At 43.7% G+C, this 27,875-nt stretch overlaps 1 protein-coding gene across 1 annotated transcript in view; it reads left to right on the forward strand.

Annotated features, from left to right (window-relative positions):
- Positions 1-10,068: 10,068 nt before the first annotated feature.
- The window catches only part of SCAI (suppressor of cancer cell invasion), a 32,409-nt gene continuing 14,602 nt past the window's right edge, over positions 10,069-27,875 (forward strand). Inside the window, exons 1-11 of the mRNA XM_014942946.1 lie at positions 10,069-10,262; positions 11,916-12,047; positions 19,497-19,592; positions 20,220-20,306; positions 20,809-20,907; positions 22,202-22,298; positions 23,311-23,409; positions 24,023-24,175; positions 24,999-25,100; positions 25,841-25,942; positions 27,159-27,237. Of these exons, the coding sequence (XP_014798432.1) occupies positions 11,941-12,047; positions 19,497-19,592; positions 20,220-20,306; positions 20,809-20,907; positions 22,202-22,298; positions 23,311-23,409; positions 24,023-24,175; positions 24,999-25,100; positions 25,841-25,942; positions 27,159-27,237 (1,021 nt within the window). The 5' untranslated portion in view covers positions 10,069-10,262; positions 11,916-11,940. The remainder of the gene's footprint in view (positions 10,263-11,915; positions 12,048-19,496; positions 19,593-20,219; positions 20,307-20,808; positions 20,908-22,201; positions 22,299-23,310; positions 23,410-24,022; positions 24,176-24,998; positions 25,101-25,840; positions 25,943-27,158; positions 27,238-27,875) is intronic.

Consider the following 27,875-nt stretch of genomic DNA (forward strand, 5'->3'; position numbering starts at 1 on the left):
CACACCTGACCGTAGATCATGTTCCTAGGAGAGGAGGTGCTTTGTTTTCAAAGCAGATAAGTGAGTCTCTTTTAAGATGTTTTGATAAACTGGATCACAATTAATGTTAGATGAAAGAAACGAGTTGCTTAACTCACGCAAAGGCCATAATTCTCCAATGATTCTGGGCTGCCAAAATAATACGGATAGCGTACACAAATGTGATAGCAGGTACTTTGCAACAGAAAATATAAAAACCATTCATAGAAACCGTACGGAGAGAATAAATATTTTGCAGTGCCACAAAGGAGATTGTGATCGTTCTTTTATCTTGAAATATGGGTGCAATACAGCACCAAATTCAATTGGCAAGCCCTGTCCCTTTCGAGCGTTGGAAGATTTTATCGCAAGGATGACTGGTTGGGCTACGCTCTATGTGTAAGAATGATGCAAAGAGCAGCACCGTGCTCTGTGTTCACCGTGCTCACTTGAGAAACTAGATCTACAAGTGATAAGACGCTGAAAGCAGCGGGAGGAAGGCACAGCTTGTATTGTTATTCGCTTCTGTGTTGCTGTTTAATTTGGTAGAGGGAAATAATAAAAATGGAGAACAATAATTCAAAACGTCGAGAAGCTCATACCCTGAGTCCATTCGGCATCGGAATGAGGTTGTGTTGTCCGTGATGTTGTGCTGGAGGCTGGGATTTGGGAGGGTGGGAGGACGGGGGCTGCAGCTCTCCCTCCGCTGCTGCCAGTGCTGCTCTGTCACATGATGTGACTGCACAGTCCCCGCTCCCACTGCAGCTGCGCTCGCCACGGCCTCTGCCAGGCACATCTCGCCTCCTCCTGCATCGCTGTTACTCTGGGTTAGCTCTGCTGCCTTTACATGGAGCTGGTGATAAACTGCTGCGGTATAAATGGGTAATGAGAATTCATTTGGTCACCCAAGACACATTACTTTGTTGGCTTATCTTTTATTCTGCGAGGTGAGCTTCGGGGTAGGAAGGAGGAGTTCTGGTGTGAAAGTCTATTCTGAGGTGACGTTACTGCCTAAATAGCTAAAATTTAACTGTATTTTAAACCAAAAAACCGCAACATCCCCCCCAGCCTGCCAAAGCATGATACAGCTATCAGAGCCTTATCACAAAAATCTGTGTGTTGATGTCTTTATTCACAGAACTTTTTGTAGTTCTTCTATAGAAATGTTCGGTTGGAGCAATCTTTATAGAAGGAAAACCAGGACCTGTACGTGCAAGTTTTATAGTCATTTTCTTTGATATTCTCGTACAATGACATTCTGCAGGCTTGCCTTTTTGTAGCCGAGTCGCTCTCTTTAAGCACGTAAGCTCTGTTCTGGAGATGTAGTTTTTCAACAGGCTGGAAACAGGGGTTTGGAAAGGGGTCTGTGTTGCAGCAGAAGGAAGCAGTTTAAAGGAATGGACCAAATTGTGTGTGGGAGCTGGATGGAGGGTCAAATAGAGGTCTGTTTCTATAAAGTATGTAAGTTAGTTGCCAAGACAAATATTACCTAGCAGTTTACATGTGCTGAGAGAGTGCAGTGCAGCCCTGCAACAGGAGTAGCGTAGAATAACCATCAGTCGTTCCCTGAGGATGTCAGTCAGGAGAGGAGTGTGCGATGCCAAAAAGCCTGGATGGAACAGCAGGTTTAGAGGACTCGTCGTTTGAAGTATTTTTAATTATTGCTATTATTATAATAGAACACAGGCTAGAAGTGGAATTTCTTAAATATAATTAAAGCAGAAGTGAGCAGAGGGATTTTTCTGCTGTGTGGCAGAGGAACTGTCCAGGAGCAGCTCCTGCTCAGGAGGGTGAGTTCCCAGAGCGATGATGCTCCGTGCAGCTCCCCAGCTCGCTGCCAGCCCAATGCCAAACACCCCTTTGGGGGGAAGAAGTGAACAGAACTGATCAAAAAGCTGTCCCCAGCTTGTACTGCATTCTCTTTTGTCAGAGTGAGGTTCGAGTTGGAGAGCAGTCATTCCATTGCCACCTTGGCTGAGAATGCTAACGAGATGAGAGCCTGATGATAACTGCCCTCCGGATCGGAGCTGGCCTGAGCTGCCACTTGGGCCATCTAGTAAATGGTTTGACTTGCTAGAAAGAAGTCTCCCCATCGCATTAACATCAAGCTACGTTGTATAGCAACCATTCCATTTTGAATTCATGAGTGTACATCAAGGAGTTAAAACATCAGTCATTTTCTGAGGAAAGAAAGAAAAAAAAAAATCTATCTTGTAACTCAGATGCTTTTCAGGAACTTGGCCGCTCTGGATGCGAGAGGCATGTGCTTTTCCGCCCTGCTTTAGGTGATGGCTTAGTTCAAGGGGGCCCAGATTTGGCTCAGTCAACAGTTGTGTTGGCGTCTTGCCATAAAATGTGCATAAAATGGAGCTGCCTGCGATCCCTCCTCGCGGTAACATGGAGGGGCAGCCGGGGGGACCCGCGGCCCCCGGACGCCGCGCTGGAGGTTGACCTGGGGATGAGAGTTATACTGGGATGTGCGATCCCTGCAGCAGAAACTGTTGTATTGTGACTCGATCGTTGCTTTCGAGTCCCTGGGTTGTATTTTGGTGTCTTGTCATAACTAATGCATTTCAACCCTGGCTGTGCCTGTGCTTCCAAATTCTGTCTCCCCTCTCCCAGCGGCTTACGTGCTTTTCCAGATGTACAAGGTTCGTATCTCATTTGCAGACTCTTCCTATGATTTTGTGGCTTATATGCATTGCCACAAAATCAAGATAAAACACAACTGGCATTTTAACTGCTCCAAGAACATTGTGTGTAAATAAACCACTAAATAGTTTAGCCTGTGAAATGTAAATACACACAGCTCAGCCCGCGGCAGCTGATGGTGTTTTTCTGTCTCCCTTCTTCCCCTCCCACCCCTGCCAAGAGTGAGGGAGCCTGATGTTCTTTTTTCTATTGCTCTTTCATACAATGCAAATGACAACTAAGTACCACGTAGGTGGTATTGCAGGCACCACGACAGATTCATGATTTGAATTGGGATGAAAGGAAATGCTTGCATCCTCTTCCACATCGCTTCCGAACCATCTTCTGGGGATTCCTGGACTCTGATGACCCAGAAACTCTACCTCAGTCTGACTTTGAGCTTGAGCTCATTTTTAGCAGTGAAGTAGTTAAGTCAGTAGAAGAGCAGAGGCCCAACTGTGATGACATTTTTAGCCTTTGCCCTTCGTTCATCCTATACACAAAAGGTCATGAACCGCAGTGAAAGAGGGATCACAGAGGGCGCAGAATGGACAAAGGTGGAACAAATTGCCAATGGCAGAAACATAAAGAAGAGAAGCAAAAGTTTTGTGTTATAAAGGTAATTGAAAAAGGCCACATACATCCCATGGTGATATCACATCTCTCGTATTTAAAATGGGTCGCCCATAGTGAATTTAGAAGAGTCTGCTGGTAAGATGTGGCTCAGATGGTCTCCGTGTAGAAGGCAGAAAGGGACAACACCGTCTCCGTGGTATGATGTTAATGAGCAGCTCCACGTTGTTTGGGGAGAAAAGATGCTGAAGCTGCAGTTCTGGATACAGACAGGTGTGCTTTAAGTGCTAAAAGGATTTTTCAAGACTTGTAAACCAAATGAAAAGACTGATTCTATAGACTAAGTACTTATTTGAAGCTAAAATAGTTGGACTGATGCTACATCCTCGATATTCAAACTCTTTTGACTCTTGCTTAAAATCTTTTACTTCTGCAAGTTAGCTGTAAAATTGGTATATTTTAGTAGGAAAAACACTTTCTTGGCGAATTCCCAATTGGAGTAGAACTAGTTGCTTTTGCAGGTGATTTTCAGTTAGCCACATGGTAATGTTTACAAAATAGAAGTTTTTCGCCCTCCTGGTTCATGCTGCATTTCTCCTTAGTGCCCTTTTGAAATAAGCAAACATCCAGGCAGAGAGAACACCATTTGTCCAGCATTATCAGCTAAATAAAACAGCTATTTGTTTCTCTTTCTGAAGTTACACTGTAAGTTCATTTTATTATGGTGTGCAAACAAAAAATGTCTCTTAGCCTGGGCTCTGCCCAAGTCCTTTTCTCTGTGTGTTCCATGTGCATGTTTATACAGCAGGGAGCAGAGCTGGCACAGACATGATCTGGCTGTTCTTTGATCCAGACCTGGGTCCTGCTGTCCCCCGGGGCTCAGACCCCGCCGTGCCCAGCAGTGGCCTGGCAGCCCGTGCCCAGATGCCTCCTGCAGCCTCCTGCTGTGCAAGGAGCTTGGTACCTCAGGAGGAGCTGCAGCCGCTGCACTGCAGACGTGCCCCGAGGTGAACAGTAGTTGGGGATGAGAAATGTCTGTGTTTGGTTCCAACTTTTACTAAAAACCTTGGAATAATAAAGAAATCCTTTTTTTCGCCAGTATATTTCGTAAAGAAATGGTCTGACATATAACTGCTCCTTTCTCTTCCCTCTTGTAGGGAAGCAGCCTGTGAAGCTTTTGGTGCCTACAAGCCCATGTGTATGGGGTTGTTACTTATATATTTCAATGTTTCGTGAATAGACCTGAGTGGTGTCTCAGGAACTTCAGGACAGTGTCTTTCAATAGAGAATTAGGTATTCTGGTGAGAGGAATGGATGTGAGCTCGAATTAATTTTGCATTGTCCAAGGCTCTGTGCAAACCCGCACTCTGAGCAGGTTACATGGAAACACACAGATGGTTTTCCCCAAAAGTGCGGTGTAGCTTTGAAAGAAAACCCCAGAGACAAGTGTGGCAGTCTGTAGGAAAGAAGGTAAGCGTCTTGCTTGACGAAGGCAAGATCAGATGTTTCTCAGTAGAGACTTCAGACATGATGGTACTTGGCTTTGGGTATGAGTGATCAAGATTTAGCTTTTTCTGTGCTATTAATTTGTGGATAAGAAATAGATACCAACTGGGCATCTGGCTTTTTATCACGTCCCCTTTTGGCAATGATGCTGTAGGAGATGTGTCAGCTTGAAAACTGAAAAGAGACCCGGTCTCTTTGACTCGGGGTTTGAGATTTTAAAAATCTTGGTAGATTGGAACGTGTTTTCCATCACTGGTTTCTGCAGAGAGCAGTTCTAATAATGTCTTAGTTGGGGGAAATTCCTGTATCAAGATAGATGTAGAAAGTATGTTTGCTTTTGCTTTTTTGGTTACCACTTGCTTCTCTAAGTAAGGAGTGGGAAGCATCTGAAAAGCAGAGTTTATATTTCTGTGCTGTGATATCCTGATTAAAATGGTAAAACCATCCATGAAGCTGTGGATCAGGATGCAGCCAGCACTTACCTCTGCCATCAGTTCATGTGTCTAAGAACGTGCTTCCCACTTAACTCCAGAATTTTAACATTAATCAGAGCCTCAACTGTAAATCCTGAGCCAATTGTATTTGATGGAAGCAATAAAACTCCAAATCAGCAAGCATTTAGGACTTGGAGCTGATAGAGCAGTTTATTGTTCTGTATTACATCATTGCATTCCAACAGAGAGTTCTGATTCTCAAGCTAAAGGTTCTTCAATGTAGTCAACCCACCCTAGTTCACTGCTTGGTTTGCAGTTTGCTGTCTGCAGGTGGGTGGGTGAAAAAACCAAGAGTATTCCTTCAAAAGAGAGTATGTTTTTCCTCCCCCTCCTATCCCCATCCCCAGCATTTTCCACCCTGGATTGCCCTGTTAGAGGTGCCTCTGCTGCCCTGTTCGGGAGGTGGGTATGGGCTGTTTAAGGGACAGAGCTGAAGGCTCAGTAATGAAAACAACTGGAGCCTGAAATAAAATACACATTCTCATTCTAATTTTAGCCAAGAAGCTTCACCGGGTCACATTGATCAGTTCTCTGCATTGTAATAAATTTGTTCTTGGGCATAGTGTGAATGTTTAACATACAGTGTTTCTCTTTGGAACGCCATGGAGAGCGCGTGTAAGTCACCTGTTAATGCCACAATGAGTGACCTTCTGATTTTTCTGAAGAGTTGCTTTTGGAAGATGTGCTCATGCGTAAACTTACAAAATAATATGATTTTTTTGGAAAGGATTAGTTTAAAGTATACATGTCTAAAGAGTTAAGACTCAATTCTTCTAGTTTTGAAGTAAGAAAGACAGTTTGTGTATCATGTGCATAGAGTATCTGTGCTCTGTACTCCTGGCTCAGTACTACGGGCTCTGATTTCCTTGGTAAAATACCAGACAGAACAAAAGTGCCGCTAAGTCTTTGTAATGAGATTGTTTGCCTCTGGTCCTACAAGATGAGAGTTTTAAGTCTAACGCTGGTTGTTCCTTCAATTGACCATTTAGGCGAGGGAGATAAAGCACTGCTTTTTTCCACAGCTTTTATCCTCTAAATACTCGTGTGATGAGGCTGTCCGGCTTGACTGGAAGGCAGGAGACACTGTGGATTCCACAACTGAGCAGCAGCGATGGCTTAGAGACAGCAGAGTTGTACCTATAAATGCTCTGTCAGGAGGTCTCGGTGCCGTGTCCAGCCAGCCCTGCTCTGGGAAACTGCCCCTGATTCTACCTGTCCTTACTGCACAGTCCCCACACCCCTGACTCCCGCCTGGGTACAGCACTCCAGACAGTTACAGCATCGCTAAATCTTCTGTGCAGCGAGGTTTTACTTCCTTCTAAGTGTCAGGTGGGAAGTTATGACCACCTCCTCCTACCAGGCAACTGCACGGCAGGTTATAGTCATCCTGGCCCAGTAATGAATGTGGCTGTGGAGATGTGCAGGTAGTGCAGGTATTTCACACATCTGTGCTTGACTCTCACTGTCAGCCTCATTCCCTCGGACCAGAGTGTTCCTGCACCGCTCACAAAGCGTGCCTTCTCTACACGCCTGAGTCCTGCTGAGCACAGGGCCAGTGAGCAGTGCCTGCTGGTGACTTCAGCGCTCTTTTTCCCTTCCAGCTGAGCCTGGAAAACCTTAGCCAAAGACGGCAAACCACAGGGAAGTGGAAACGTGTGTGATGTAAGTGACACATAACTTTAAAAATACTGACTAGCATCATGAAACTTCCACCCCTTCCCATACCCCTCCTCCTGCTGCCCTTCAGCCCCATCTGCTCTGCATAGTCTTGCCATCTCTGGGATGCTCCTTTGCCCCAGGTACAGTGATGGGATGAATTTGTAAAATCTATGCATGTCTTGTACTAAGCAAACCTGGAATTATGTGTTCTGAGGGTGCATTGGAAAGAACCTGGCACGCCAAGCGCAGTGCTTGGCTAGCACAATTTTTCTGCCTTGTATGGCCTGAGGAGTTGGCAAAATCTTTGAGAGAATAATAAGGTCTGCTGGAAGTCACCATTTTCTGACTTATTTTAACAGTCTTTTAAACCAGCGTTTCAGTGTCTCCTTTTGCAGACTCTGGAGATCATTTTTTTAACATGTGGTCCTCAAGGAAAAAGAAGAAAGAAAAAAAAAAAAAGTCATGCAAAACAGCCCAACAGTTTCTTTTGCATGAAAGAAAGTAAAAAGCCCAAGAACAGAAAATTAAGTGATATGTGTGGTACAGCTGGGCTGTCAGAGCTGGGAGAGCTCTCTGGTTGCAGAAGAGGAGCACAGATTTGCAGGCTCCTAGTATCAAAGAGAAAGGTCTCCACATCATGGATGTGCTACTAGTTGCAATTTATTTATATTTTTCCTGTGGAGCTGAGCAGTCCCTGAGGAAGGGGCGATGTCAGTAGCTATATTCCTCCCTTTGCTGTGCCCACTTGCTGTTTCTAATAATAATTCCTTCTGTCTGTGAGGCTGCTGCATTACAGCACAGCCTTCAGTGCAGGGGAGACCTCCTCCCTTCCCGAGCTGCTCATGGTAGTAGTTCTTCCTTTGTACAGCACCAAATACCACCCCCTCCGGAGCATGATAAGCCAAAAACAGTGCATGAGATAACTAATTTTATTCTCCTTCTCTGTCAGCTGGAAGAGCCAGCTTCACCTCTCATTCAATGGCTCCTCTCGGCCTTTTTCTTTCCATCTTCCCATCTTTCCTTCACATTCAGGCGTGTGCTGTGGCTGAGTGAAACCTGGGTTTAAATTGCAGCAGCGCCTGCTCGTGTCTGAAACCAAAATGTTTCTTTGAATTTGAGATCTGTAAAAGAATTACCTTCTGGCAGCTTTTCTAAAGATACCTCACAGGGGGAAATTGTCGTGCTTATTGCTACTCTGCTTAATTCTTCACTGCTTTTAGTTCTTTCTTGGTTTAACCCCTTATTTCTTTTTTTTTTTTTTTTTTTTTTTTTGTCGGCTCTGCTCTGGGATGCTGCACAAGTGAGGGGTTACTCCAAAACTGCACGCAGGCTTGGCCTTGTGTTCTTCAGGAATTCCCTTTTCATTATGAAGAGTCCTTTTTATTAGCACGCTTTTTTTTTTTTTTTTTTTTTTTTTTTTTTTGTAGAGGGAAGGCTCTTTTTGCCCATAATGGGATTCAGTCTGAATATTTTTAGAATGTATTTTCTGTATGGTGTCTTTTTATAATTACCATGAAGAGAAATTGACATGTAGTGAGTAAGAAACCAGTCCATTCTGAGCAGGACTTATACTCGCTTTTAAAGTATAACCATAAAGGATTTTCAATACGACTTTCCATTGTACCGTGTACATGTGTAAATACACTGGATAGTTTAGAGTTTAGTAGAGTTTAGAGTATCCAGTGTAAATACTCCTGTTTTCTGAGTGCAATACGTGGCAGAGCCCAAAAGTGCCTTTAATTATCCCGCAAGAGAGTGAAACTTGAGCTCATCCATTGTCACTGTCCAAAGCTGATTATTTGGAGCTACTCATTCTGTCCTCCCAGAGGTGTTCTGTCTGCTGTGTCTGTTCTGTCCCACTGGCAACTGTGTGTGCATCTTCGGGTCATTAAGAACAGAGATAGTTTTTTAATTGTGTGGATAGCTAAGGTTTCGTTTCATTCTACTTTTAACTGTGATTTAGCTGTTTGTGTACTGATGAAATAGCTTTTCATAAGCACCCAGAGTCTTCTCTGTTTGTTCTCATGTCTTAGATCAAGTGTTTTCTGGTCACCTCCCTCCCTCTTCAACCATCAGTAGATAATGAGATTAATTTCTGCGTCTGTCTTACTGTTTAGGTGCTTAAGGTTGAGCAGAGGAATACCATCAAAATGTTTGTCAAACAATGGTGTTAGGCTAAGCCTGTCTGCAAAGCTGGCAGGTCCAGGTTCTACAGATGGTGATGCAGGGTAGAGTTTTTCAAGTTTGCCATAGAGAGTTCTGTTCAAAGCCCATTTTAGAACAAGCATTGAAGGTGTAATTCAAAGCATACTGATGAAAGTATGCATTGAGTGGTTTATTCTGGATCTAACATGCAAGTCTTTCTCTTATATCATATGAAATACATATGGCAATCCAGATTGGAAGCAGGTAAAAGGCATATTTGGAATGCTGAATGGTAGGGATGGTTTCATGGCAGCAACCATGGCAATGAGTTTTTTTACTTTACTACTATTAGCTGTATTTCAGTCTTTTTGTATCAACATCCCATTCCTGAGCATTGGTTTTAATGGAAATTAAAATCATGAACAAACTTAGAAGTTTTAACAGAAGGTCTGCAAAAATTTTGCAATGACACACACACACAAAAAGCTTGTGCTGCGGCACCTTAATGATGGAAGCACATCTCTGGTTTGGGCACGTTTGGTGATAGTCCTTTACAATGGTAACCTTCCTGTGACACTGACATCCCGTGTTTGTGATCGTCATCATCTGCTTAAATCATATCAAATGTAGGGGTAATGATACGCAGTGCAACTGTCACGTTTACCAACGCAGTCTTTCCACAAACGGGTATTGTGCTGAGTCCTGGGGAACTGCCTGGCCTTGGGGTGGGCTTTCAAAATCCACCTTCATCATCTATAACCTGAAAAAAGTTTTTTTTTCCAGATGGGCAGGCGGTGAATTTTCTAGCATGTCTTTTATTGATTGCATAAATGATCTCTTTGCGGTGGGTCTAATGGACTCCCTCCATGAGAGCTGCCATGGGTTTCACTTCCCCACGCCGGGGCTAGCACACATTCAGTTGGGCAACCTTAGCAGCAGCTGGGGGGCCTGGGTAGTGTAACTTAAGGGTAGCATAAAAAAAAAATAATTACTTTAAATTAAAGGAATGCTAGACAGACTGTATGAAACATACTTTGCAATTTAAGCAAGCTCCTCAATTTTTGCAAATGCGTCTGACGCTGCCCTAGAGCGCCTGGTCCCAGCGGAGCACGGCAGAGCCGGGGGCCGCGCCGTGGGATTTGGGTGACCCCTGCTGCGGAGCACACAGGACCTGGGGTACTGTCCCTCTGCCCGATACCCCGAACCACCTCCTGCCTGCTTCTGACATCTGGGTTTTGCCTCTCACTGTTCGCCTTGATTTCATTCGTGAGGCTTTAAGTACTCAGTCTTGTGTGTTTCGTGCTGTGTGAATGTACCTTGAGAGATTTCAAACACAGGCTGGTGCTAGTGTCCTGCTGCCTGGGCTCCTGCCCCAGCTTTCCTCTGGTTGGTGTGTTCTGAACTCTCTTATGCTGTCTGGCACCCATATGTGGTTCCCTGCCCATGAATAGATACTTCCTACCTTTTTCTGGAACTCTCCCAACAAGTGGTTTGTGCAGTGTGCCCTGTGTCCTTGCACGAGTGCTCTAGTGCACTGGCTTGCAGGTGTGTAAAAGACACGTGAACGTGAGCTGCATCTTGTCTAAACTGGGAGATGATGGAACTGGTTGGCTGGCAGGGTATGCCCACTAACTTGTCCCCAAAGCTGGGGGAAACGCCCAATTTCTTCTGCATTTGGTAGGCATGAAGTGTTTGTTCAGGGAAGTATTTCTGACGTCAGGTTATTGTGAAGGTTTTTTGTGACAATTGATGGCAGATACTTCAGGGTACTTTCCAATGACTATAAGGAGTCAGCTTTGCCATTTTCTGGCTTGAACTGGGACTTGTAGGTAATTATTTATGCAAATAGCATCCAAACAGAGCTCTGCACAAATAGAAACTTGTTGCTTAACACAAGTGCTTACCAGAACCGGTAGAGAAGTTTCTGGAAGGAAAAGCTCTGCATTTGCCCAGTTGGAGGTGTGTTTATCTTGCGCTACGATTCTTAGAGAGCACAGAAAGCCAAAAACCTGGCAGCCATTTCCAGAGGAGAATGTTTTCTTGCTGCTGCTGAGAAATCTGTAGCTCACCTTGGGATGATCAAAAGGATCATTTTATATCTGTGTGTTTCAAGTAAGATTTTAAAAGCCCCTCTGCCTTTACAGGCTTTTCTGTTCCCTTACTGACTCAATACTAGGATTATCTATGTTATATCTTGTTTTTTTGTTCAGGTGATTACAATATGACGTTTTGCTCATCTGAACAGTAAAAATAGATCTGCAAGTATAATTGTGGGCAGTGCAAGCCATGGAATTAAACAGTCACGAGGAAGTAGAGAGGAAGCAGGGTATTTTTTAGCATTCTGTCTAAAATTGCTATGTTTTAGCAATAGCAACCAGTGGCTTCAGCTTTCAACAGTTAGAGAAGAAAATGAAATGGAACCAGAACTGAGGCTGGTCTCTCTAAATACGGCTGCAGGATAAACACCTCTGCAGAAAGGCAAATTTAGAGAGGATTTCTTTGTCCAAGCGTGAAACCCCCGTACTGCTTGTTTGACAGTCCTTTTGTTGGCAGTTTTGTGTTTGTGAACACAGTCCTCAGTTATTTTATTTTATGACTCTTGTTCCGCTTTTATTTTTAATTTTGCTCTGTTAACTAGTGCATTGTGCAATAATTAGTCCCATGCTTTGATTCTCAGCTGTTATTTTTAATGAGTCTTGAGAAGAGTAACCTGTGGGAGAATTGCATGCTCTTTGTTACCATCCCCATGGAACTGTACATGCATCTAATCTGGATGAGTTCGTAATAGCCCTCAATTTTTGAGTAATATGGCTATTTTCTTCTTCATAGGACTGAGTTTGCCCTAAAAGAAATCATGTCATCAGGAGGAGCTGAAGATGATATTCCTCAAGCAGAGAGGAAAACAGTGACAGACTTTTGCTACTTATTGGATAAATCTAAACAGCTATTCAATGGCTTAAGGTTAGTGCATTTTTGACAGTATTCCTTCAGAAAAGCATCAGAACGTACACTTTAGTGTGGGCGATGCCGAAGTCAGTTGGACAATGAACATTTTGAACTCAAATGTGTAAGTTTGTGGAGGAGAGAACAATGTGCATCTACATATGGGTAGCGTTGGACTGTGTATGTAAGGATGTCTGTAGGAGTAGAGGGTCACGCATTTCTTCTGAGAGAGTAGGGAAGGAAATGTGAGGAAGGTGAGCGGAACATCTAGCTTACTGTTAACTGACACCCCAGAAGTTGGAAATTCTGTGAAATGGATAGAATTCATACAGAAATGTTGTGTGTGAAGGACACATGTAAGGAGTAGGTGTGGCTGTATTCAGTCAGCAGGATGCAAGTCCAAACCCCCATGGTCTCTGTTCCAGAAAAAAAAAAAAAAAGAAATGAGAAGGATTGGCCCAGGTGGGAGGAAATGGGGAGAGGGAATATTTTTGGGAAAGAAATTTAGGAAGTGATAAACAGAAACATCCAAGCCATAGCCCTTATGTGTCTGGTGAAACAAATGCTTGATCTGAACTGCGGAGAAAGGCCAATATATACATTTATCTACAAAACATCTGCAATAACATCTAGAAAGTCGAGCTGTTTTGTCAGCACCAATAAGAAGGGGAATAAGAGTAAGGGGAGTTCAAGGAAAATAGTTCATGTTTGGGTTTGGACAGTGACATAGGCATCCTGTTTATGTAAATATATGCTGAATTACAGATCATGTATTCAGGAGCTGGTTTATTTCTAAGCTTTGCTGTAGAGTCTCTTAAACAACATGGGTTTTAGCTCGTATCTTGTTGGCAGTTCAGCCTCTTACTGGTCTCTGAGTAATACTGTATGTTTGGGCCCATATAGCTTGCTGTTACTCAAACACAGATGGTTAGCAAAGATGTTTTTAATTCCTTTCCCCCAGCCCCCCACTATTGATAATCCTTTTATGTGCTTTAGAAGTTGATTACCAAATCCAAAACAAACGGGTTGTGCTCCAGAATCTGGATGGTGGATGGGCAGCAGAGACAAGGAGTTCCCAGTGGTTGTGTTCAGCATCCCATGAGACAGAGTCCACAGCAAAAGGACTGAGATCTCGAGACCAGGATTTCCAGGACCATATAGGTCATGACGTTGGCTTTCTGATACAGCTTGCTTGGAATGTTGGCTTAAGTCACTATAGAGTACAACTGAATACAGTTCATGTCTGGATGGGTGATGCTCAAGTTGAGATCCCAGAGGTGGCAGGGTACACACAGCCCATCTGTTTTCCTTTGGACATGGAGGCAGTGAGGGCTCGTATCCGATTTCTAGATCAGAGATGTAGTTTCCATGTCCATCCGCGGTACTTTGCCAAAAAGAAATCTTTATATCCAGCTAGATGAAAACAAAATGGAACATACCTTTGGATGAAATTTGGGCAATAAAAATAGAGAGATGGGCTTCAGCAGCCAGCTCTGCTGTGCAAAAATCACAAGATACCGGGCGGGAGCCCACATCCATCCTCACTGTAACTTGACACAATGAATGTAGTTGCTTCTCACACTGAACCTGACCACTGTTTCACCCTTAAGGCCCCTTATTCCTAGGGGCATAATGTCTGGATCAAGTGGTGTTATTATGTTCAGGCACCTCCTCTGTTAGAGCTTGTTCTCTTCTGGGTAGTTCACCTTGGCGAGTATCCTAATTCTTAGTCCAGTTGCTTACTTTTCCCTCTAATACGATAAATGCATTTGATGCATACCTGCCACCTTCTGTTTTGAAGATGATGATGGCCTTTGCTGCTGCATTTTATGCCATTCTCATGTGTCTACCGTGTTTCATGGAAAAGAAGTGATGGGGGAGGGAGAGGAGAGCAATGATTTCCTTTCTGAAACCTCCTCTGGGCACTTGAGCTCCAGGGAGCTGAGCCTATAGCTGTGTTGGCAGCTGCTTAGCTGTTGCTGCTGCCAAAAATGCAAGGGCTCAGCCTGCCACGTCTTTGTTTCAGTAGCATTTCCTTCCTCTCTTCCCAATACAGATGCCAAATACAGCATTTGAGGAAAACATGCGATGATCTGCCAAGGTTGCTGCTCCAAAGTATACTTCATGCTCACACTGCCAGTGATACCATCCTTCTGCATCCATGCCTTCTAGAGTAACCTAGGGGGGAGTTTGTCTTTCTGGTGCCTGTAGTCCCTTTTTGAACACCCCTAGCTATAAGTTAGAAACACCTTAATGAAGTATGTTCCAACTGCTCTTTGCTCTCCTTTCCCCATTCCTGCTTTCTTTTTTCTTGGAAAAAGGATGGAAAGAGGGTGTGTGTTAGGAAGCAGTTTTTCCTGGTGTACTGTCACCAGTTACTGTTTTCTTTTTAATGTTAAAAAGTGCTTGAACCTTTAAGAAATGAAAAGACTTTCCAGATATATCATACTTTCCCAGATGCTAAGGTCTTGTTGCTCATTGTGTGGGCTGCAAGGATCACGACTGCTGTCCTTTCGTGGAAGAAGTGATGGTGTTTAACCATTTATTTTCTAGACTTCTAATAAAATGCAAGTTGAACCTCTTAGTTTTGTTCTGTGCTGCTGCTGATTTAGAAACAACAGGACCCTGTTAGTGTCAGGTGATGCTGCAGGCTGTGCCCCATCTGGTACTGGGAAGGGACTGGCTTCTGGAGGCAAGTTACTGTGTGGTACTGGTGTGCTCGCTGTCTCTGCAGGTTGTTAGAGGCGATGGGAAGCTACACCACAAGGCCATTATCCCACTGCTGCCTGGGCTCTGGGAATAGGAGCCTGTTAATTACTACAAGCCTATGAACATAAAAGGAAATTGTCTTTTTTATCACCTGTCAAAACTGTGAATGTATTTAAAACTCTGAATGTTAAGCTTCCAGTTATTGTAACCTTCCTTTTTGAAATGTACTGCTGAGTCCCTAGGACTTTCTCAACACCTTTATGGCTCTGGAAGTTGTCCCTGTGTGACAACTTCCATGTGGTGCCGGCCAACAAACCTCAGCACCTTTAATTGGTTTGCAGCCAGTATCAGCTGGCTCCTGCCAACAGCACGGCTGGGATGAACTACTGGCAGAAAATGAATTATGAGCACACAAGTAGTGCTGGTCTTTGCTGAGATTATACAGCAAGAATTGCATAAAATTCTGGACTGTCTATGGAATGTATCCACCAGCCCCTCTTGTGTGGCAAGGGGACCAGTCTTCTGTGCCCCGTGTGAGGAACCCATCCTTTTAGAACATCTGAGTTTGTGTCTGAGTTTGTGACCAGTTTGGAATATTTTAAAAGCCAAGAAACTGGTAATGAATTCCCCTTGTTGTTGGAGGCTGTTGTAGAGGTGTGTAACTGTCTTCCTTGTCTGGATAGAAATGTCCTACATCAAAGCATCTCCAGTTCCTCCCCAGCATCTGGATTCTTTCTTGCTGCCTCTCCCTCCCTCCATCACCCTGGCAGTGATTGGTGCAGCCCGTGTGAGTGCCCCTGCCACTGCCTCCACTGTGCCCCCCAGCTCCAGCCAGGCACCCCCCGAGGAAGAGGAGGCTCTTGCCCTTTTCTCTCCATATTACTCTGGTGTCCTTCTGTACATCTGGAAGTAGCAAAATCTCTTGCTATAACATAGGTCTTTGGCTCTCAAGTTGGGTGTGTAATTGCTTCTGGGTCATATATTCCCTGTCTCCTTCAGAGGGAGGAGCCGTATTAATAACCCACTCTGCAATCAGCCTAGTCTTTAGTATTCTTTTGGCCTATTTCTCACCAAATAATGCAGATCATCTGCTCTGATTTAAAAAAAAAACTGCAATAAATGTCCTCTTTTGGTTATGCATCCATTTTCTCACAGCAAAATTTCTTCATACATGGGAGCAACATGCATGATGTTCAGAAGACAAAACAGTAAATGGATGGCAGCGATGGCAGCTCCTGTCTGCAAAAATGTGTGGTGAAACCACGGTAATGTATTGTCATAAATGAAGTTTTATTACAGCCATGTCAGAATACTATCAAAAGAACAAGTGCTGCTGTCTGTTTCCATGGAGATCCTCCCCGTTCCCCGGGGAGCGGAGGACTGGCGCGCTGTGCGGCGGTGCCAGCTGCAATTAGGGGAGCAGGGGCGTGAGGAGTATCCGTGTGGACACCCAGCAGGGGCGGTGGGCAGCGACGGGCACGTGCGTGCGGCGCTAACGCAGGCTTTGGAAAATGCCACTAATTGTCATAGAATCAAAACTAACGCAGCGCAGCGAGTCAGCCTGGGCTTGAGAGGAGAGCTGAGGTGCAGAGCAGGGGGTGCCAGGGGTGCGCGAGGGAGGATGTGGGTGAGGTATAAAGGGTGTATTTCCTCTGATGAAGGATATATGCATAAACACGGTCAGCAAATAGATACCTGCTTATTTCTTAATTTGTGCACAGACCTGCTTCTCTGTGTTTGAGAGAAGAAGAGTATGTTTTCTTGTTTCGTTATGTTAGACCTTTGCTCAAATGTCCGAAGCAGCTTGGCCTAGAAAACCCAGTTTATTACTGGTTGGGTTCTTTGAGTCAATTTGCTAATTCAGTCATTCTTTAAGTTAGTGCCAGGGAACTTGGATTTTTATTATTTCTTTTTAATGATCAATTTTGGTGGTGTTTTGTATTTGTATTCACTTGCTTTTTTTAACATTGAAACTTGTGGATATGCTAATTAAATTTAACACTACCTCTTGCTATATCAAAATTTGCAATATATTAGACATGTAATTGGACAGTTTCTTAACTTCTTTTGTGTAGCTAAAATGTTTACATCTATTACAACAATAGAAAATGGTGAATCATTCATTGCAGTAAATGCTTTCAATTTGCATGTGTTTGTAACAAGCTATGTTTGGATGAAGATGTTGGTGCCCTGAAGCACATGTATACACTCCTGTGTACCCCCTGCTGCACCAAAGTATATTCCAAGGTGTTGAGCAGCAAATTGCACGTTTGAGAGGATATTTTATTTTTTTGGAAAATCCTGCTCAGATTCCTCGGCACCTCCATAGAGCAGCAGCAGTAAGTGCTGGAATGGTTTTCCAGGCTGGTACGAGTCATAGCTGAAAACAGATTCATTTTACATGTACCAGCTAGGCTAGGTCCCTTCAAGCTGTGTGGGAAGTACAGTTGGCTGATGAGCAAAGGAATATTAATTTCCTCTTCTACCGAGGGTGCTGTTAAAGCAATTCCAGTGAGTAGAAAAGCGCCGGTACGTGGCTCTGCAAATCACAGCCTGCTGCTTTGCCTGTTGCACGCCTCCAGAGGATGTGGCATGGCTTCCAAAAGGTGGGGTTTCCCTCAGGCTCGACCTCCCAGCCATGGAAGTGGAAAATGCTGCTTTTCTGTGCCCGTCTGCAGAAGACTGTGTGTTGGATGGTGATTGGGAGAGCATTCCCTGAAGAAATCATTCTTGAATCGAAGGAAAGACTATGCTGTCTTGAAAAAGCTGCTCTAGTTCCACTTGCAGAGCTGTGTGCCTCCCTGGAATCAGCTGCAGTGCAGATTTGTAAGCAACATGCTCAGTGAGACTGAGGGGTTTTGGTCTTCTCTGTCACATTTGTTCCAAGATTCAAGTAATTCCCAGGTGATGGTCTTCTGTTAGGATGGAGAGCTCAAGCCTTTAAAGCTAAAATCCTCAGGACTGGACCATAGTTTTGGGGTGGAGGTGGAGGGAAAATATATTGCGGCGTGGAAATCGAGTGGAGGTGTGAAAGCAGATCTGCAGCAGATCAGCCTCATGGCACTGGGGCCTGATAAGAAAAAAAACAGGTCTGAGGTCGTGACATATCACTAACTATGAATTAGGTGACAACCGTGGTGGTGGTGATGGAGCCATCCCCAGTGGATGTCATTGGTGAGCATCCCTGTGCTGGCTTGACCTGCTGACATTTGCACAGCTGATTTATGTATGATGCTATAGGGTCTGTCTCTGAAACACAGTGAACAGCCTCATCCATTTAAAAAAGATTATTTCCTTAATGAGTAGGAAGAAATATTATCGTCTAAATGAACTAATTTCCCTTAGATTATTCTGCTTGCTCTTGGGTAGGGTTTTTTTTTAAACTATGGTATTTTAAGAGTCCAATTAAGCTTTCAATGCATATAACCATAAAATTATCTTACTTATCTTTTAGCAAGATAGTAACATGTTTTCAATCACCTGTTGAAAAACGCATGTAGAAACATGGTCATTTCCTGTTCAGAGGGATTATTCGATGTTCTTCTGATGCTGCTGAGAACCTGTTAATGTCAACGAACCTTGATAAAGGCATGTTTACAGGGGCTAGAGAGCATGGTTTCCTTTTTGCTCTGTAGACTGTATTTGTCCATAAATACCAGTGTTTGCACATCTCTAATCACTTGACTGGCGTGAACTCGCTCATGGAGGGCACTGCTTCCATCTGCTGCTGTGCTGCCTTTGGAAGGAACCACCCCAGAATCCCAGGCACATCTGGAGAGAAGAGGCTTATGTGCACAGTGTGTCATATGTTCATAATAAATAGCATAGAAATACACTGTAAATATACTATAGGTTTCATAACTTACTTAAAAGTGAATGCCTACCCGTGTAACTGATGGAAGCTCTTGGCCAGGACCCATCTTGTTGAATCTTTTGGGGAGAGAGTCAGCTTTTCATAAGGGATCTGTGCAGGGAGATTGTGAGTCAACGGCTGGATGAGTGCTCTCTGGTAGGACATCAGGGTTGGTGGATATTGGCTGGCAACAGACACTAGAATAACCAGAATAATTCTGCTGTTCTTTGAATAAGTGGTTGAACTAGAGTACTTGCATTGGAAGGCCTAGTTATTGTTTTAGTAGGAGAAGTTTTACTTCAAAATGTTACTGTTAGGCCTCACACCTTCGGTTTGATGTTACAGCATCATCTTCTTGCGTGTGGAACCTGCAGAGCTCAGGCATTTTGAGATGTTGGTGCTCTGTGTCCCCAAACAGATTTGCAAAATGCATGGGACCTTTATTACGACTGATAACTTTAATCCTTTTGCATTTGAAAAGTGACTAGAGAATTCATCTGAAAGTAGGAAGCAATAATGGGGAAACAGCACTGAATAATCCCTCCCTCCCCCCCAGCGATACAGGCTTCTTTCTCATGTATATGCATATGCCATCTTTTCTTGTATATGTGTTAAATGAATATGCTGTCTGGCTCGTGCCATGGTTTTGGGGATATTACAATCAGCTCTCGATATACCTGTTTCCCAGGAGCCAGCCAGGACTCCCTGGAAGATTCCAGCAACAGCAGGTTTTGAGACCCCACAGGAACCGTGGTTCTTGTCGTTCTGGGTGCGGGCAGAATTATAAAGCATTTCAAGCCAGTTCTGAACAAAGCTGTTCTGACACTGACACGGATACGCTGCTGTCACGCTGAGCTGCCTGGGATCCGTGCTGTAACTCTGCGTTTGTTGCTTCTCTGTTGCAGGGATTTACCTCAGTATGGGCAAAAGCAGTGGCAATCCTATTTTGGGCGAACGTTTGACGTTTACACCAAGCTCTGGAAGTTTCAACAGCAACATCGGTAAGGGGATGCTGTAGGCAGACGCGTTGTGTGGATTGAAGTGCAGCTTTAATCTCTGGTGTGCCTGGGAGCCCCAGTTAAGATTGAGATTTCACTGTGTTATTCAAGCATGAAGGGAGGGAATAGTCACTTCCTGTAGCGCTCGCAGTCTAATGAATTAAAATGTTGCAGAATTTTCAGTGTGACTTTTTTTTAACAAACCCTTTTGCTCTACTTGAGCGCCCGTTGCTGTGACACGTTCCCGAGGAGAGGCTGGGAGGGTGGTTTGTGCAGCGCAGAGCCCATCTGGAATGGTGTGAAGCCTCTTGCCGCAGCGTGGGCTCTGCGCTTCGCACCTCGCCTCGGCTGCGCAGCCTGAGTGTTCTCCTGGGAAGTTGTGACCTTTTGTTGTGTGTATTTTGTGCAACATACTTATGTCTGGCTCTTGCAAGTTCCTGCAAGAAAAATGGCCCTTGTTGTGGTGTGTGTGTGCAGCGCTGTTGGCTCTGTGAGGGGCTGCTACTGGGAATACCACATCAGGGATGAAAGCTGAATTTGGCCCTACAATGGCTCTTTGTCTTGTCTGGTGTGATGTTCTGAGAAATTCTGGAATGCCTTTTAATCTTTCTTTTCTCTCTTGCGAAATAGACAAGTATTGGACAATCGGTATGGGTTGAAGCGGTGGCAAATTGGGGAAATTGCTTCCAAGATTGGGCAGCTCTATTACCATTATTAGTAAGTAAGCACAGAAAAGGGTTCAGTAGGGGAACACAGTGGTAGTGGCAGCTCCGTGGCAAACATCTGGATGCTCGGTCAGGAGAAGTCAATGTATGTCAAGTGATGATGCCTGTCTCTGAGTGAGAAGGCCCCTGGGACTGCAGGGGGGTGCTGCAGAGAAAGGCACCCATGAACCCCATCCCACATCGCCCATCGCGCTGATACTGCTCGAGGACTTACCTCCTGCGTGTTTGGGAGCTTAATGTTCCTTTAAACTTGTGAGTTAACCTGTCACCTGTACATGTGGGTACAAGATGGGCAGATTGGATTGTTATCTGAAATGGAGTCCAAGCTCTGAAATCTGTCCTCCCAGCAGGCACAAAGAGAGTCTGGCTTTCGCGCGCTGTTACTTGAGGAGGGAGTTTTGCCATTGATGCACAGGATGGCTGAGGGGCAGGAGGGGAGGGTTTGGCATGGATTTCATCTGAAGCACTGAGCTAATCTGAGTCTTCCTCTGCAGCTTGCGCACTTCAGAAACCAGCTATCTCAATGAAGCTTTCTCCTTCTATTCAGCAATTAGGCAGAGGTCTTACTACTCCCAAGTCAACAAAGAAGACAGGTATGTCTGAATGAACACCCTTGTTTTTTCAAGACTAGAACAGTGTATGAAAGCAGCAAATAACTATAAATGGTAGGAGCATAACTGGGGTAACATTAGCGTTGTTGAAGGAAGTTTCTTTTAATCCTACTGCTGTGATTGAAAACCTCAAGGAGAGGTTTGCTGTAGGACTGGAGGAATATTCTATTGTCTGTTCCTGGCTAGAAAGCTGTTAGCCCCAAAGTTTTGTCATTTTGAGTCCTGAGCTGTGTCAGTGCTGGGACCTAGTATGCTGTGGCTGGAAGGTAGGGCAGTTGGGCTGAAGCAGAGGAACCTGATTGGTTCTAATCAGGCTTTTCAGGTGCACGTCAGTTAGGACTGCAGTACAGCAGCCCTCTGTGACTGCCTGGGACGAGGTCCAAGAGCTTCAGGAGGTGTAACGTCTTCCTTTTGAGACACTATATTGAGAAAGGGACACTCAAAGCAGGGCTGCGTGTTGGTAGTGCAGAAAATGTGCTGTCTGCCAAGAACATAGACAGATATAAACAAAAATAGGTAGAGAACTCCGTTCTGGATCCTGATCTAATTTCTAGCCAGTAAACCTGCATTCTCTCATTACAGTAAAGTTAAAGAAGAAATGATGTGTAGTCATCATCAAGAGAAACGCAGATGGTTAGTTAGGGAGTTTCCTGCCAAGCATTCAGGGATGTCTGGACTTTAACTGCTCATCTCTGGTCTTGCTGATGTCTAAAGGCACCCGTGTGCCACAAAAAACGAAAGTTTCCTTGCTCTGTTCTGATACCTATTGATCCTATTATCTTCTCTCTTAAAAATCTCTCGGTTTCAGTCTGAGTGGTTGAGCTGTTTCACACAAGGTAGGATTGACCAAGCATGTTTCTAGATGCTGTCAGAAGAGTTTAGGAATGGATAATTATGGGCTGTGCTGACTTGCAGATCTCTGAGCTGTCCCAGGTGGGGGAGCTCAGAGCCAGGGGTGATCCTTGTGCGATTCACTGGGGTCAGCGTGCCCGGGAACTCTCGGAGGGCTTGAGGCCTGTCCTCGTGTGAGGAGCTATGGGGAAGCTGGAGGCTGTGCCTTCCTTGGTGTATATTTTGTCCCTGTACTCAATTTTAAATTAACCTCTAAGCAGCCAGGTAGCTATTGATCTCCACGGGAATTCAGTTAGAACTCTTAATGTGTGGAGAGTTCAGCCTTGCTCTGGTCTTCAGCTCCTCCTCTCCCTTACCCCTGTTGCCTGCCTGTGTTCTATTTTAATCTCAAATTTGGCCATGGTGTTTTTGTTGTTGTGTTTAGGCCTGAATTAGTGGTGAAGAAGCTGCGTTACTATGCAAGGTTTATAGTGGTTTGTCTCTTGCTCAACAAAATGGATGTTGTAAAGGACCTTGTAAAGGTATGTTCTGATGAGGATAAAGGTGCGATGGGGTGGGAGGTTACAGGTTATTCATGACTTTTCTGCTAATTAAGGAATCCATAATATAGTTTATTTCAGTTGAAGTGGCACTCATTAGATCAATGATGATAGCTGCTGCTGCTGTGGCATAGCTTTTCTTTTCTCTTCCCTTCCAAATTGCTATTGCTCTGTCCCACGTCTAGACCACATCCTGCACCTTCCAGAGACCCACATTAAACCTTGCTAAATGATGTAGCTGTTATTATGAACTTGGGGAGGCTGGATCTGCCTCTGCTGTGGGAGTAAAGCCCACAACATGCCCATAAACACGAGTCTTTAGGTACAACAAAGAGAGCACAGGCCGGTGTTCATCATTGCTTTTCTATTATATCTGACATCCAACACAGTGAATATCTTCTGTGAATCAGACATTCAATAATGATGCTTTAAGCTGAAATGATTTGATAGCATTGTTGGAATGCCAAGTAAAAATATTCCAGTCACTGCAGCCTGGAGAGGGAGGTCCCCTTTAACCAGCCTTGGGACTGACAGTTCTGTGTAGGCTGTCGTCGTGTCTGAGCTCACTTGAACTGCTGGCTTGGCTTAGCAGCAGCTAAAAAAGCCGTGCCATTCACTTTCTCAATGTATTTACAGTTACTTGGAAGCTGAAATTTGAGTCCTTAGTATCCAAGCTTATGGCAACAACCAGTGACATAGCAGTACGTGAGTGGGATAGTTATACTTAACTCCAGAGATTCTTTGCGTTTGAACCTACTTAGAAGACACTTTGCATTGCCAAAACTCAGTGTAACGTTGGCATTCTGTCTCCTGAAAGAGCGCGTTTTGGCTGGCATGTTAGTCATAAGCGTGCTGCATATGTTCTCAAGTAATTTATTTTTTTATTATTATTCTTAAAGGCCAGCACAGCTAGCCAAATTGTAAAATTACTGCCTGCCTGTTAAGCTCTCAATTTAAGAAGTTACTATGTCTGTCTCTGAACTTCTTACATCAGGAGCTGTCAGATGAAATCGAAGACTATACTCATCGTTTCAATACTGAAGATCAGGTGGAGTGGAACCTGGTTCTTCAGGAAGTGGCAGCGTTTATTGAGGTGAGAATAGCACTCCCTTTGAGGTGTTGGTAAAACTTTCTGACTTGTTTGTTGAAAGGAAAATAGATTACTTCTTTTATTCTGTCAAATGAGACAGTTTTCTACTTTTCCCCTTTTGTACAAGATGTCATTATGTAACACGAGTATTTATTTAAATACTTCCTGAATGCACGGCAGCATTATCACTCCCTCATCCCCTTTGCTATTTATTTCTAGGCAGGGAAGGTGAGCTAAAATAATACAGTCTTCTTCTGTATTGTAGGAAAGTTTAGTTTATTCTGCATGGATTTGTAAGGTTGTTGATGACATTTGGTTTCTCAGAGAAAAGCTGAAGCAGAGCAAATGTCATTTGAGGAACTATGAGGTTTTTTATTTCCTGTGCCTTCACATGCTTGTGCCACGTAGTTGGTTGCAGTCCCTAAGAGCTCTTGCTTTTCCAGGTGGTAAGGCATTACTCTGCAGCCTGCATACAAATATATGTATGGGAAATGAATTTTTAAAATCTGCTTCAGTTATGAAATGTTTACTGGAAGTGACAAGACCTTTGGACTTCTCTGACTGCAAATCTGTATGTTTTCTTGAGTTCCTGATTTATTCTGGTTGCTTTTTTTAGGCAGACCCTGTCATGGTTTTAAATGATGACAACACCATTGTAATCACCTCTAACAGGCTTTCTGAAACAGGAGCTCCGTTGCTGGAGCAGGGGATGATAGTGGGACAGCTTGCTCTTGCTGATGCGCTCATTATCGGGAACTGCAACAACCAGGTAAAGGAAATGCCAGGGACTTGGGTTTGTGTCTTTGGATTTCAGAGTCCTTCCCCCGTGACATCCCTTCTGGTCACATGATAGAGATTACAACAGAGGTGAACATTAAAATATTTTGATTGTGACATTTGCAGTCGCAGCAAGAAGAGGTTCTCAGAAACAAGAACTAAAAATGAAATGTTAGATATTAAACCTGTGGTACTGACCTCTTATTGCTTGCATTCATCATGTCAATCAAGTAGATAAAATTGGTTTTCATATACTGGATCGTTCCTAACATTCAATCATGAGAGGCCTCTGGGATACCTATAGAAAAAGCCTGACTTAGGCTTTCACATGACATACCCCACCTTGTTGCGAGTTCAGTTGCAATAGGAAGGGGTTTTCAAAAGACATTCAAGATCTTGTTTTTTAGATGATGATGATAGTGAAGTTGTGCAGACTTCATGACTTCTCTCTTTTCAGGTAAGCAGGGGAGTTGCATCTAAACTACAGTTTGTGTATTTTTTTCAGATTTTGTCTAAATTCGTAGTATATAGCAGTTTCAGCACTTGACCCCAGAGTAGTCTGTAGTTTGGGGCTCTGCACTAGGGTCAGCTGGCCTGATAGACCAATAATAGACTTTGTCCTCCGTGAGCTCTTCTAAAAGTCCTTCACAGGTCCTTAGAGATTCAAAGGTGATACTGACAGATCCCTGAGAGACAAAGCGGTCTGCCTGGTACGCAGTTGAACCTCTTATCTTGATAATTCCAAAGAAATACTATTTAATCTGTATCCAGTTTAATCTGTATCTGGCAGAATAAACTGTTTGACTCTTTTGCAGGTGAAGTTCAGTGAGTTGACAATCGATATGTTCCGAATGCTGCAAGCACTTGAAAGGGAACCAATGAATTTAGCGTCACAAATGAACAAACCTGGAATGCAAGTAAGTGACAAGCCTGGCAACATGCAAACTGGGTATTTTTGTTTGATTGGTTTGTTTTAAATGGTGAACTCTTTCAGTGCTGTCACCGTGCAGAGCAGGGTAGTGAAGCTGGTGTAACTCTTACTGGACATTAGTGAAGAGTAGCTCAAAGTTCTGGAGTTTGATCCAAGTAATGACATTTTTTTTTTTCTCCATAGCAAACCTTCAATAGTAGAAAAGAATAGCAGAAATGGATATTTGGGCATGATTTCCCAAATGGTTTAGAGGTACTTCTGAAGGGATGCCTGTCCTTGTCCACATAGGCTCAGCCCTTCCTTTGGCTCCCTCCAGCAGTCAGGCAGCCAGATGGTCCATCCGCTCGCGAAGTCACCTGGAAGTTAACTCCCCCTTCAGAGAAAGCATAAGAAATATTTTATCTGGAGGCAAAAGGAAATATGTAAATTCTCATTTATTTAATTGAGATGAAGAGTAATTTTTTTCACTCTATTCTTGGGTGATGCTCAGAGAAGTAAGAGGGATTTAGGTAACAAATTTGAATGGGGGATAATACAAAGTTCTGGTTCAAACACTCTGCATCTTGCTTTTCCGTGCAGTAGGCAATGCAGCACGGGTAGCCCAGTTGTGTGGGAAGCATGTTGAAGATGAACATTCTGATAAATAGAAATTTGGAGGGTCATGAAACTGCTTTGGTAACATACTGTTGTTGGCTTTTTGTGTTCTGTTTTGTCTTTTTTTAACAGGAGTCAACGGAGAAACCAGCCAGGCGGGAAAACCCCCACAAATATCTACTTTATAAACCAACTTTTAGCCAGCTATATACATTTTTAGCAGCATCATTTAAGGTTTGTGAAATTGGTGAATTTATTTGTAGTAGAAAAATAACAAAATGGTGTGTGACACTGAATAAAATGTGGTTAAGATAATCTTTTACACTTTGAGATAATGAAACCTTTTTGGCCTTCTTAAAATGTTCAATATCCTCTTCAGAGAGGATGGAAGTATTATACATATGTGTAATTTGTGTAATAAAGGCAGATCTGTTGACTGCTGTTAAGGGAAAGAAAATAAATTAATTTTAAGACAGAACCCCAGCTCGCTGTTGCTCTCAAGCACTGTGTATTCCTGGTAGGTCTTCAGTTCTGTATCCCCTTAGACTTGTAGCTCTCTCCTGTATGTGCTATGTTTTTATCTGCCTGTCTTATTTCATTACCCACTGCTCTCTTCCATGTAAGTAGTCTATACATTTGTAGACCTTTTTAATACAGTTGCTGCGATTATTTTAATTTAATAAAGTTGCTGGGTTCATTATACTTAATTATGACTGTAAAAGTTGGCAACTTAGGATTTAGTAGTAAAACCAGAATATGGATCCTATAAAGAAACAAGTTCCAGTTTGTTTCAAGAAACAACTGTGAAGGAACAGCTGGTGAGGTGAAGGAAGTGCATCCTTACTAAGGATTTTGGGTGCCTGCGCGCTCAGCCTCTTGCAGAAATCAAAAGCATCTGTTTCCTCATGCAGACAGCTCATTATAGAGGTGGGAAATAGATGTCTTTTACAGGTCTGTGCAGAAACCTGGGTGTGTTCTGCTTGTTTTCCCACTGAGAAGAGTTGGGGGGAAGAGGCAGATGTTGCAGACTCCGGGGTATTTGGAAATAAAGAACTTCCTTTAGGATCCTGCACTGCTTGGGAGTTGGGGTCTGTATGGACCTTGGCGACTCTGGTTTCCATATCTTGGAAAGCCTCAGACCTGGCTGGGCAGTAAGAGGGTCTGTGTGGATGCAGATGCTTTTTAAATGCTGCTCGAACCTCTGATATCAGCCTAGAGGTTTGCGTGGGGAAAAAAAGTTTGAATGTATCATCAGTTTCCATTTCTGTCTGTATCTATTTGAAGGGGTGTCTGTGGCGGGGATCGGTATGTAGACATAGGAAGAACAGTGAAGGGATGCCAGGAATAGCCCAATCTTAAATGACAAAGTATTTATGAAGGTGGTGACTGAATATTAAAATCAACTCATACGTTTCTTCCCTTGCCACTCTTCTCTCTCTCCGACTTCCAGGAGCTGCCTGCAAACAGTGTGCTGCTGATTTACTTGTCTGCCACGGGCGTGTTTCCATCAGGTCGTTCGGATAGTGAAGGTACAATAAAGGAATGCTCCCTGTCATGAACAGGGCTTGAATTCTCTTTATGTTCCAGGACAAGTGACCAAGAAAGATGTCACAAAGCTCCTTTTAAAAGACAAGTCAATTTTACTCTCCTATCTACTTAGTAAGATAGCCTTTCCCCCTCCGAACAATAGTTAATTCTCCGTGTTTTAATTAGTGTGCATTAACCTGAGACCTTTTCAAAGGACATATCTAGTTGTTGATGCATCTGAAGTATTAAAAGCTTCACCAGTCTTGCAGACCACGTGGCTCAGTTGATGCATCAGCGCAAAGTCAATAAAATGGCTAAATGGCACTTGGTGGTTCTTCCCAATCTGCGGTACCACGAGACCCTCTGCTCAGGAGATGGGTGGTGGAAGGGCTGAAGCGTCTGCAGGGACGGTGGATTTGCACGCTGGGTAGCCTGACAATTCAAGCCCTTCTCATGATTCTTGACAATTCCCCTCACCTCATCCTCCCGTTCTTTGCGACTTAGCAGAATATTTGGATGCAGCTGCAATCTAAAAGCTGAGAACTGGTTGGCTGAAGCAAACACAGTCAAAAGATCTGGTTATACAATTTAAGGAAAAAAAGAAAAAAAAAGTTTTTAACATCCTAAATATTGTACACGC

This window comes from Calidris pugnax, unplaced genomic scaffold, assembly GCF_001431845.1.
Source record: "Calidris pugnax isolate Ruff unplaced genomic scaffold, ASM143184v1 scaffold102, whole genome shotgun sequence".
In the NCBI taxonomy this organism is placed as follows: Eukaryota; Metazoa; Chordata; class Aves; order Charadriiformes; family Scolopacidae; genus Calidris; species Calidris pugnax.